The following is a 13100-nucleotide window of genomic DNA, read 5'->3' as shown; positions in this document are numbered from 1 at the left end:
GTTTTTTCCTGGCACAGGAAAAGAGCTATGGGATGGCTTTGCCTCCCGATTCGCCATCACATTGTAAGTGGGTGTGTTTAGGAAACAGGATGGCTTTTGTTTTGATTAGCAGTGGTGGGGGGAAAAAAGATGCACACCTTACTCTTTTCTTGCTGGAGTTCTATTTGAATATCTGTTAGTTTTGCCCTGAGCTCTTCATTAGCAGCTTGCAAAGCAGCTAAGGCATCCGGTCTTTCTCCTTTAGCTCGAAAGCTGGCACCCTTCTTTGACATTGTGAGACGGCGTGGCAAGAGGGGCAGAATCCCAAGCAGAGAGGACCTCCTGCTCTCGCCTATTCCTTGATTCTGCTCCACGACATTTTCTTATTCATCTGCAAAATAAGAGAAAGATCAACAGTTGGGAGTCCCATCATTAGTCTGCAGAAAATACGAGGTGTTTCAGCTGGAAAGGGACCAAAGCACATAAGAAAGAAGCCCCTTTTAAGTGATTGTGCATCTTCTATTTACTTCCTTATTGGTAGCAAGACATCTTCTCCTAGAGCAGCCTTTCTCAACCTGTGGGTCGCCAGATGTTGTTGAACTACAACTCCCATCACCCCTAGCTAGCAAGGCCAGAGCTCAGGGATGATGGGAGTTGTAGTCCAACAACATCTGGGGACCCACAGGTTGAGAATTGCTGTCCTAGAGCAACTTTGCAGATTCTTCCTTAGCCACTCATCATCATTTCATCCTGGGTGGAACTACATCACCTAACATAAAACCTGACAAAATTCAAAGACTAGTTCAATAAAAACACAGCATCAATTACATATCAAGTGGGTGATAAAATACATGCTGGTTCAAAACCTCAGCCCTTTCCCCAAAGACTGGGAGGAATAGCTTCAGCTGCCAATGAAAGGTCAGCAATTTCAGCTTTTGTGTGTTTTAGAAAACATGGTGGCCCCACATAGAAGGTCCAACCATACATTTGACTTTTTGAAGTACCATATGAGATACTCTAAAGAGCCATTGCAGTTATTTGGTGAAGTGCAAGCTGCCCTCTTCATCCCTATTCTGGTATGTTTCTTAATTGGTGGAGTGGGAAAGCTTATCCGCCCATTTCCGAGCACAATTCAAAGTGTTGGTGCTGACCATTAAAGCCCTAAAAGCCCAGTATACCTGAAGGAGCAACTCCACCCCCATTGTTCAGCCCAGACACTGAGGTCCAGCGCCAAGGGCCTTCTGGTGGTTCCCTCATTGCGAGAAGTGAAGCTACAGGGAACCAGGCAGAGGGCCTTCTCCGTAGTGGCACCCACCCTGTAGAACCCCCTCCCATCAGATGTCAAGGAAATAAACAACTATCTGTCTTTTAGAAGACCTCTGAAGGCAGCCCTGTTTAGGGAAGTTTTTAATGTTTGATGTTTTATCACTTTTTGTTATTATTAATTCTGTTGGGAGCCGCCCAGAGTGGCTGGGGGAACCCAGCCAGATGGGTGGGATATATTATTATTATTATTATTATTATTATTCCTTTTAAAATATATTGTCATCATCAACCTTCCCTCCAAAGAGCTCAACACACTTATCTGCCTCTCCATTTGATTCTCACAACAATCCTGTGAGGTAATTTACTCTGAGAGATAGTGACTGGCCCAAGGTCACCCACTGGGCTTCATGGCTGAGTGGGAATTTGAATCCTGTTGTCCCAGGTCCTTGTCCAACACTAACCCGTATGGAAAATGAATAGAAAAATGAACTGCGGAATGAGTTTGGGGATGCAGCAGAATGTCTGACAACCCCAAATCATTATCCCCTTTCCCACCCCAGCAAGATGACATCTCATCACCTCACCACTGGCCAGCCATTCAAAGCCTCTGGGAGTGACTCCATAAAATATCTGACCACCTGCTCATAAAGAGTAGGAGATACAGGCTTGCTTCTCTGCACACCCACATTCTCCCAAATCACATATCAAGCCATATGATAACGTACAAGTTATGTGAATTACTGCAATATTGGTTGGTGCATTAGCTGTGATTTTTTTCAAAAATACATGCACATTATTGATTTCTCATCAGCTTATGACAGGCTAGATTTAAACCATTGATTTAAATCAAGGCAATTTAAATCATTGATTAAAAGTATTTAATTCACCAGTGGGGAAAAGCTGTTTAAAATAACTAACTCAAATCAAGCCTATATTTATTGAACAAATGTGCATACTAATCAGTTGTGATAACAATTCAAACTGAGTTGTTTATAGGCGAAATTGTGCCTTTACAGTACTGTCTCTGATGATACAGCCCATAAGCCACTTTGACTATAACAGGCATACCCAAAGACAAAGGAGCATTTGTGAAACTAAGCATATCTGTTTGGCTCTCTCTGTGATACATATGCAGGACAGGGAGTATGAGTATTTAAGACAAAATACTTTTCCAGAAGCAAGGACTTTTAGTTAGGACGCATCTGCACTATACATTTAAAGCAGTATCATACCACTTTAAACCGTCATGACATCTCCCCAAGAATCCTGGGAACTGTAGTTTGTTAAGGGTGCTCTGTGAGTTGTTAAAATGACCTTTATGCTCCTCACAGAGCTACAATTCCTGGGTGGTTTAGTAGTCATTTCCTCTTCCCAGGGATTTCTGCCAAGGTGAATGTCTCCTTCACTTTTTGAAGGACAATCATCATGCCATTTTCATTTCTCAGGAACATCAAAACATCCATTACACTCATGTTTGCAATTGCTAGCTTTATCCAATAAAGTTTCATCAAGACCATTCTTGCAGAAGCACGGTAAGAAAGACACAAAGAACTGGAAAATGGTGGGATGACCTCCAGTGGTCTTCAAGTTTATGAGAATTTCAGGAATGAAAATAGAGTTTTTACTTTATGAGTTGCAATTCCACATGGACCACACTGAAAGGCTTTCTTCTTTCTAAGCAAGCTGCTATTTACCTTGCCTTCTGATGGGAAGAAAATCCCTCTGCTGCACAAGCTGTCAGCAAAACACCAGCATGTGACCGGATTCCTTTCTCATGGCCACTAATTACACTTCAGAGGTTTTGTTTTTTTAATAGAGGGAACACTCTTCAATTCATAGCAACATAAAGGATGCCGGGAAAGGCCATTCAGAATGTCAGATTATATCCAGCCATGATGATCCATTAATAGGTCAGAGAGATGCGGCTTCCTTCTGTGCTGTTTAATTGCATGCCCCAGCTGAAATCTCTAGACTCCTGTGTTCTTCCTTGAAAAAGCAAAGCAAAAGAAAACAAAGCACATGTTACAAAATTTGCACAGAATAACTCAATTGCACTCAGTGTCTGCTTTCCTTGCACACATTTGAAATGGTATTGGTTGGAACATTCCCCTTTTCCTAAACAATGTTTGGCCCTGCTTATGGGCTTCCCAAAGGCACCTGGCTGGCTACTCTTGGAATCAGGATGCAGGATTAGATAGTCTGATCAAGCACCTTTGCTTCCCTCCTTTGTGGAGGAAAAAGAGGAGCAAGTGGAGGAGATTTATGATGTCACAATCTCTTAATGTACCATTGCTCAAGTAATGCAGGGATGATAGGGTCACAGAAACAAGCAGGCAGGCATTGCTTGTTAAAAAGCAGCATCAGTCTAACATCCTGAAATGCAAAACTAGCTCTTCAGTAGCCAAATCCACACGGTTACAACACTTCACCCACACACTGTCGCTCAGGCTGGAGAAATTGCTGACAGCCTCGTCTGCCCTCAAAATGCATCCCAGGTGCTTGACAATTCGAATAGGATGAGGTCATCTGCTGCCCATCAACTGATATTCAGTGCCCATCACTGGGAAATACCAGGCTGTGACAAACTTTAGAGAGAAAGCATGACTCTCAGTGGTATTTAAAGGACAAGCTGCCCCTTGACTTGCTAAGCATGCTGACATTTTTATACATATGCTTCCTGTTACAATGGTACCTCTGGTTAAGAACTTAATTCGTTCCAGAGGTCCGTTCTTAACCTGAAACTGTTCTTAACCTGAGGTACCACTTTAGCTAATGGGGCCTCCTGCTTCCACCACAGCTCCATTTCTGTTCTCATCTTCAAGCAAAGTTCTTAACCCGGGGTACTATTCCTGGGTTAGCAGAGTCTGTAACTTGAAGCATCAGTAACCCGAGGTACCACTGTATCTTGTTTCCTCCATAGAGATGATGCAATTAAACCAAAACAAAGGAGATTCTGACTAAACATTCAGAAAAAAATTTCTTTTTTCCCTTTATTCATTTTCCATTTTCCATATTACATCTATACAAGTCATACCTTAGTCTTACACAGACTTCCCGACTTATCTTCCATTGACATTTTCTTAGTTTGCTACATCTCCTTATATCATTCGGAAAAACTTTCTGACAGTAAGAGCTGTTCGGCAGTGGAACGGACTCTTACGAGAGGTGGTGGGCTCTCCTTCCTGGGAGGTTTTTAAGCAGAGGTTGGATGGCCATCTCTCACGTATGATCAAGTTGAAATTCCTGCACAGCAGGGAGTCGGGTCCCTTCCAACTTTAAGATTCTATGAGTCTATGATTCTGTATGAAAAACTGGGTTGCTCCCCAGAACCACAATGAGAAATGTGCTTTTCCAGGTTCATGGGAATATTAATTTTAGACTTGGAATAGAATGGATGATATTATAATGAGAAGGCCTGGGGCTCCTTGGAATAAGACAATGGATGTAAAATAAGCTTTGGAGGTGCAGAGTTTAATGTTCAGGTTCTTGTCTTCTCTACAACCATGAGCAGGGTCTTGTTTGTGCTGCTAGAATCCTCCTTGTCCTTTCAGTCTAGTGTTAAGTCCTGGGATAGACTGACCTGCTATTAAACCATGGCTTTCTGAAACACTGGTTTGGACCAATGAATGGATCCCTTACAAACATTACAGATGCTTTCCTCAAAAAGCCAGGCCCGAATCTTCAACCTATGCAGGAAGGCTTAACCTCTGTTAAGAAACTGACCATAAGATATACAATGATGTGCATTCTAGGTGCATCCCGATGAGCACAGAATGCAGGAAACTCAATTCCTAATAATCCCCCATTGTTTAATGCTCGAAAGCTTCTGGCCTGGAGAACATGTGAATGCGAATTTGTTATACTCAATAAAGACGAACGTAAAATGGATTTCTTTTCCTGCCTGTTCATACCGGCACATACAATGACAAGAAAGTCAATGTTAAGAGGGTATTATGAAGCTGAGAAACATGTTAACTGTATAATGAGATTTTCCACTAAGGAAATTGGCTTCTCCTATCATTCGCTAAGCAGCATGCCTGGTTGGTGAGTGGGTGGAGGGGTGGACTCCTACAAAAAGATTAATATGGAACTCTTTAATTAAGCCTTTTGCAAAGGAATGGAATATAATGAGAGAATACATGGATATCACCATGTACAATACCTGCTGATGTATAATAATTAATATAATATAATATAATATAATATAATATAATATAATATAATAACAGTGATCTAAGACTGCATGCATTGGGCTTCCACAATTTTTATTTTTCATAAAATACCCCCTCTGTTAATGAGAAGTAAACCCATAAAGCTACATTCTGCTGGTTCTCAAGAATCAAGATAGAGATATAATATTCATTTACTTATTTATTACATCCACATCCCGTCGTTCTTCCAAGAAGCGCAACTCTGGGTGTTGACACAAGAAAAACTGCACCAAAACATGTTTCCAGATTTTGGCATGGGAATATTCAGCACATTGTCAGCTATAGAAGATATGGAGAAAGAATTGTAGGAAAATGGGAAAGTATTCTGCAAGCATCTTTCTGATAGGGGACATGTAGTTTTATGCATACAGGGGAAAGCATTGTTGGAAGCTATGAAAGAGTTGGTGTTTTCTTGTCCTCCCCCCCCCCCGCATAACTTTGTTTTCTCTCCTTCAAGCCTCAGCTTTGTTATATATGAAGAATGAAAGTGCCGTTTGTTTGTTTGTGCATGTCTGCGCTCATAGATGATTAATCAAAGCCATCTGGACACTGGTGGACACATGCCAGTAATAAAAAAATATTGCTCCCAGATGCCACATGCCAGAGACTTGCCATGACTAAACTCCAGAAATGTATAGCAAGACTTCTCTTGAGAAGTTTTTCATTGACAAACCTAGCCTACATAGATCTGGACAATGAAGAGACCACCACAAGCAAACTATTAGTAGTCCAATTTCATTTCTCTGCTATCTCAATTTCCACTTATAATTCATTTTACAGAAATAAGAATGAGTCATGCAAGGGAGGGAGCCTAGCCAGCCGTCAGTATTACCCCTTAGGACATTCAAACAAAACAGTACGTTTCTCAGCAATAGGGAAAATACATTATGTATATGATAATGCCTCTCACATTGTGTCAAAGATGGTGGCATGAATAATGCATCACCCAGCACTGCCTTGAGTCAGATACTCTTTTTGCCACCTGCCTTTAAGTAGAGATCAATCCTTTCCTGCAAATCCATCAAGGCATTTCCCAAGCCCACTTTGTGCAATAGCCTCACCAAATGACAAAGGTGTTATATCCTGTCTGCAGGTAATAAATGGAAAAAAGGAAGGGGGAGGAATAACCTTAATAGGAGGCAGACATAGCTATTATATTTGCTCTTCGTTTAAAGGCGTTGATCCTATATATATTTACTTGGTTCTCAGTTTCCACTGAACTAAAACTTTACAATCTGGTGCCTGAGTTTGCTTTCTCCCTTCCCTCCTAGTTTCCCTGCTGTGTGTCTTCTACTGTAGATCATAAGCCTGCAGACAAGGGGTGTCTTTTTGCTCATCTTGTAAGCTACACTGGAAGCCTTTTTGACTAAAGAGCAGGGTGGAAATGTTTTAAATCAGACAAACAAACAAACAAACAAACAAACACAAAGGAGGCTTACTTCTGAGTAAACATGCACGTAGGATGGCATTGTAAAACAAGGCTAGGTGTGTGTTCTGCATCAAGAAAGGGAATTCCTCAACTTCCATGAATGAAATAAAAATTATGGAAGTTGGAGCAAAGTACAGAGGCTACATGCAGGAGGTGGGAAAAGGAAATCAACATTCAAGTGAAAGGCCTGAGTGCCAGATGCACAAATCTACACTCAAATATTTATTTGACTATTTATATCCCATCCCTAATTCAAAGACTTTGGGGCAGGTAGCAACAAGTTGCAATAAAAGAATATCAGTACAACTAAATCCTGAAAAGTCACTCAAGGACACAACATATCAGGCAAGATTCTGCAGCAACTTCCAAAAAAAACCCCACCCCATCTCTCGAATGGGTATCTAAATACTGTCAGTGTGAGTGCCAGGGTAATTGGGTCGTATCTAACTGCAAAAAACCCAACTACCTCTCCCAGCAGCTTCATGTAAAGGTTGATTAGCTTGGCTTAGGGACAGAATACAACCCTAAGAGACCCATTGCGGACAGTTAAGGGCGAAGTTGTATGACTGTAAACAGTAAGTGAGATCAGGAAAGGGACAGTTTACAGGAGTGGGATATTTTGCAGGAGCTTTTAATGGGGAGCAATAGCAAATGATCATAGAACTATGTCTACTTGAAGAGTTTCTTTCATGGAAGGAAGAAAAGAACATTATGGTATAAGGGCAAACTGCCATTTCAGACATGCTGCTATGCTTGTGAATGCTGTGCAGAGCCATTGTGATGTTGCTTGCAGAGTGTTTGAGTCACACCAGGGAGAAGTGGCTGCAAATCTCCCATTCAGCTGAAAAGCTCATTGGGTGGCTTTGAGCCAGTTCACCATCCCTTGACTTCATCTATATAAAATTGCATAACCCAACATATGTCAGCTTCGTAAAAGTTGGAAAACAAGCATGATGAATAAATAAATATCTCTCCTCGCTCCACAGTTGTCTTTTACCTAGGATCTCCTTTGCCAGGAATTTGTATAATATTCTAAGAAAATGGCGTTTCCTCTCATAAGGCATCCAGAATGACATTCTGCCAAGAATGGAATATTGTCATGTCCACTGCATGGAATATAGTCCACTGCATGCTACCCATTTAAAAATTGCTCTTCAAGTCTGTCAGCATTTGAATTGTAAATTAGATTTATCTGGCTCCAACTGAGTGAAAAATCAATACCCATTTGATTAATGGATTTCACCATCAAGAAGATCCCCTGAAACAGCAGAGCTGATACCTGGTGGGGATTTGTGCAGAACACAAATGGGAGAAAGCAGCATTGTTGGGTATAAGGTCTGAGTTAATGAGATGCCTCTGTTTGTAGCTTTACCATAACAACCACAACCAACCTGTGCTTGCTCACACGTATAAAAGGCATCACATGATATTGCAAGTTATCAAGTGGTGAACAAGACAACTCCTTAAAAGTTAGATAAGTGTGTACTTTTTACAATTTACAAAATATCATGTTTGTGCGCATTCCACGAGAACATAGCAACTCAGCCAATAAAAAGGACTTTACCAACAGATTAATTAATAGCTAACATGTATTTTAAGGGACGAGGGTGGTGCTGTGGGTAAAACCTCAGCGCCTAGGACTTGCCGACCCCATGGTCGGTGGTTCGAATCCCCGCGGCGGGGTGCGCTCCCATCGTTCGGTCCCAGCGCCTGCCAACCTAGCAGTTCAAAAGCACCCCTGGGGGCAAGTAGATAAATAGGTACCGCTTACTGGGGGGAAGGTAAACGGCGTTCCGTGTGCTGCGCTGGCTCGCCAGATGCAGCTTGTCACGCTGGCCATGTGACCCGGAAGTGTCTGCGGACAGCACTGGCTCCCAGCCTATAGAGTGAGATGAGTGCACAACCCTAGAGTCTGGCAAGACTGGCCGTATGGGCAGGGGTACCTTTACCTTTACCTTTAACATGTATTTTACTTCAAGGATTGCCCCTCCCCCTTTTCTTTTCTTCAAAATAACAAAAAAAGGATTTTTACAAAAGGCAAATCTGTGTACTCTTTAATATCTGATAACTATAGCAGGCTTCCTAAAATTGCATTTCCCATCTGGGTATATGTGGAGTAGCAAGCAGGGGATATGTTTGAGAAAGAAATCAGGAATATATATTTGACTAAATATACCAATTGCTTTATTTCTGGAGCTGCCATTAGATGTCCCGAGTTCAAGTGAAACTTAACAGGCTGTGATGCTTACTAAAAGAAAGGACACATGTACCTACTATCCCTAATTTCTCTGCCCCTGATAAATCACTTCTTTGAAGGGAAGAATGTCTTGATGAATTTCTATTAGTGCAAGTTGCTAGACATAGTGTCCTTTTTTAGGATTTATCTCTCTCCCCAATGCATAGTCAAATCAATCCATCTTGCCTCTAGTATAGCTAAACATTTATGAATGACCACATTACAATGAATGGATGGTTACTCCGCACACTGCAGCCAGAGGGGATCCATTTTCTATTTTTGGCACTTGGTTTTCAGTTATACATTAATATTGTGCTTCTATTTTAATGTGTACTGTACATCCAATAACTTTGTGTAAAAGGGTTCTGAAAAGTGGCCTGCAAATACTTGAAATAAATAACCAAACAAGAATCGAAAGTATCATGGTCTAACTAGCTGCTAGAAATGCTTAACAAAACAATTGGGAATTCTGCTTTGGGAGTGCAGAAAAACTCACTGACTGTGCTGCCTCCCTTATCTAGGGCTTTCTTAAGATAACATAATTGACAATCAATCTGTCCTGGTGAAAGTCTAGTCAAAGTTATTCTTTGGGATTAGCACATGCCCACAACAGATTGGGAAGACACGTGCTTGATCCTGAATGACCTGAATTTTCTACCAAAAAAATAAATAAATCCCCAGCTGTTCTTTTTCAAAATCTACTCAAATTTGCAGAACTGCAAATAGATTCCTCACCCTTCTGCAAAACACTTAAATGCAAAATAAATTGAAACAAAGCAAAAGAACTTATAGCCTTGCAAGTTCCTGTGTATCTGATGAGCAGAAATCAGGGCAGGGGACACTTATTGTGGCTTGCCTTGGTCTTTGATGGCACCAGTCTCCAGGGACTTATCCTTCCCACTTTAGTAGCTCTGCTGCTGCAGCAGCAGCAGCAGCTGTGCCTGTTGACAGGCACCCTGAGGCAATAAGTGTGTACTACCGTATTTTTTGCACCATAACACTCACTTTTTTCCTCCTAGAAAGCAAGGGGAAATGTCTGTGCGTGTTATGGAGCGAATGCCTGCGGGTGGCGGGGGGGGGGATCTGCTGCAGTCGTGAGCAGAGGATCCATGGTTCCCCTTCCTTCCCTCCTCCGTGGTTACAAAGCATGGATCCACATGGATCCTCAGGATTTTTGCATTGGGCTACTCCAAACTCACTGTCATATCACATGTCTGTGGCCACAGCATGAACCACAAAAATCATATATCCACTATTTCATTTAGAATATTTTTTTTCTTGTTTTCTTCCTCTAAAAACTATGTGCGTGTTATGGTCTGGTGCGTGTTATAGAGCGAAAAATACGGTAAGTTTGTTTCTAGAGCCACAGATCCTCCCCCCCCGCCATTGCTCAATCAGAATAGGTCTTCTGGCATGCGCACACATGTGCAGAATAAGTACAGGGTATAGCTCATAAGAAGCCAAAGATAGCCAAAGGATGAAAACTGGAATGGCATCTTACATGTATGATTAACAGAGACAATGACAGTCTTGTAGCACCTCAAAGACAGGCAGATGTATTGAGACATAAGCTTTTGTGGGCTACAGCCCTCAGCTGGCAGATATTAAACACATGAGCAGTTTCAAAAAAATGTAGGGCCATGAAATACAAGAGCTGCAAATTTCTAGTTACTTTTTGGTTGTTTGTGGTTTTGCACCAGAGAGGTTTCCAATGTTGCAAGAAAAAGTGATTGTTTTATAACTGATATTTTAAATCTCTGAGTAGTGGCAGATAAAGGATATGCAGAATAATAGAAGAGATTCATTTCATTTTTGCTCACTAGTATGTTCCAGGAATGTTTTACATATGAGGCACCCTGTTAGGGCCTTCCCGTTCTGGCATGCCGCAGTTTCCATGTATGGATTTGATCCCCCTATTGAAGTGAATGAAGGAGTAGACTGAACAGTCCCATACAAGTGTGGAAGCATATGCAGAGCTGCTGCACTAGTAGTCAAATTCTTGGGGAAAGTTAGGAGGGCCCATCAAAATATTCACAATGCACAGTTTAAGCAAATTGGTTCTCCTCTGTAGCTAAGAATTCGGGAGGTGGGGCGCTGTCCTTTCCCTGTATTCAGAACAACGTGCAAAACTCCAGGTCTCTGTATTTCTTTGACTTATTATAACAAAGGGTTAGCATCTAAGAATAAGAGGAATACTCTGGCTCATCTTACTTAGCACTTAGTTTCACATTTGCATAGGTTGCAGTTTTGTTAGGTTGTAGCACTTTGTCACTCATGATAGGTAATTATTGTCCCTTCCAGCAATGTATAATTACCAGGGAATGGTACATTTTCCATGTTTGCCCAGTACATTATGCACATTTACATAGTGCATATTATTAATCCTACTGGCAATTTAGAGAGAGAGTAGGTAGCGTGAATTACACAGAAAGGCCAATATTGTTTTAGTGTCTTCCCCCCCTTATTAAATAAATTGTAAACATGCAATTTCCTGAGTGAGATATCTTTAATTAGGCTGTTTCTTTTCTTGTAAAACAACAAGAAGTCTCAGCCCAAGGCTCAGTCGTTTCAGACAGGAAAATGAACAATATATCCATTTAGCGAATATATGTACATTTTTACAGTAATGCATTGCTCACCAGCAGTTTTCATTAAGCATATAATAAATATGAAATATGTACAGCTTTGTAAATTAGATGAGAATCATTTGTTTCTGTAGATGTGTGTGCGTTTGTGTGTTTGTATTAGGGCAAACCCATGGAAGCTAAAAAGCTAGCTGTGGAATTAATGTGGAAGACAGCGGGCTATGGGGCTCCTTTGCTGCCAAGCATAGCTACTGCACAACACACAGTAGAGTGTGAGCACTTCAAAGGTGTGAGCTCCAGATGAATGGCTGTGCATCAGGGACAGCCAAGGTACCAACACCCTAAGAGCCACATGCAAGGATCCCCTATGACCATATGACCTGGAATAGAGCCACAGAACTTGCCAAATGGTGCTTCTCTATGCCAATCAGCCTCTCCAGTCCACATTGCCACAGATTCTTCCTTCCCCCTCATCTCTCACTTCTGTTTGTCTCTGCCTCTCTTCATATCGAAGAAATCATGGTGCCTTTCATCATAGTTATCTCACTCATAAGAAAAGCCTTGCTGGACCATGCCAAAGACCCACTTACTCCAGTCTCCTGTGGCCAACCAGATGCCAACGGAAAGCCTGGAAACAGGACTTGAGAGCAACAGAGTCCTAGCTGTTTGTGTTAAAACTCTCTTATTGGATTTAATAAAAAGAACAATTAGAACAATCTACAGTTGGGGACGCGGGTGGCGCTGTGGGTAAAAGCCTCAGCGCCTAGGGCTTGCCGATTGAAAGGTCGGCGGTTCGAATCCCCGCGGCGGGGTGCGCTCCCGCTGCTCGGTCCCAGCGCCTGCCAACCTAGCAGTTCGAAAGCACCCCCGGGTGCAAGTAGATAAATAGGTACCGCTTACCAGCGGGAAGGTAAACGGCGTTCCGTGTGCTGCGCTGGCTCGCCAGATGCAGCTTTGTCACGCTGGCCACGTGACCCGGAAGTGTCTCCGGACAGCGCTGGCCCCCTGCCTCTTGAGTGAGATGGGCGCACAAACCCCAGAGTCTGTCAAGACTGGCCCGTTCGGGCAGGAGTACCTTTACCTTTACCTTACAGTTGGAAATAGGAGCAATCTTGGCACCATGCTAAGTTACTATCATCATGCAGAATGTTCTTGTAGAACACATCTTTGCACTGTGAAAACCAAAGCATCCTTCCCTGGTGCCAGAATGCTGACAAGGGTGACGCCAGGTAGAGCTCCTTGCGAAGAGCATTCTCTAAACTAATGGTCCATTGCCATCATAATTATCATTGCATCCAGTCCTGGACCCTGCAGTTAAAGATAAATGTTGACAAATTGGAATGCGGTCAGAGAAGGGCACCAAAGATGACAAGAAAATCGGGGACTTGGTCCTA

The 13100-nt window shown here is 42.1% G+C and overlaps 1 protein-coding gene across 18 annotated transcripts in view; it reads right to left on the bottom strand.

Moving 5' to 3' along the window:
* The window catches only part of JAKMIP3 (Janus kinase and microtubule interacting protein 3), a 105039-nt gene that overhangs the window by 65039 nt on the left and 26900 nt on the right, over positions 1 to 13100 (bottom strand). For all 18 annotated transcript variants that reach the window (XM_082222851.1, XM_082222837.1, XM_082222854.1 and 15 more), the window contains exons 2-3: positions 2940 to 3231; positions 138 to 370 (exon numbers count right to left, since the gene is read on the bottom strand). In XM_082222851.1, coding sequence (XP_082078977.1) covers positions 138 to 272 — 135 coding nt within the window. In that variant the 5' untranslated portion in view covers positions 273 to 370; positions 2940 to 3231. The remainder of the gene's footprint in view (positions 1 to 137; positions 371 to 2939; positions 3232 to 13100) is intronic.

This window comes from Podarcis vaucheri (assembly GCF_965113315.1).
Source record: "Podarcis vaucheri genome assembly, chromosome: 5".
NCBI lineage: Eukaryota > Metazoa > Chordata > Lepidosauria > Squamata > Lacertidae > Podarcis > Podarcis vaucheri.
The sequence above is the reverse complement of the archived record's forward strand: the minus strand, read 5'-3'. Positions and strand labels throughout refer to the sequence as shown.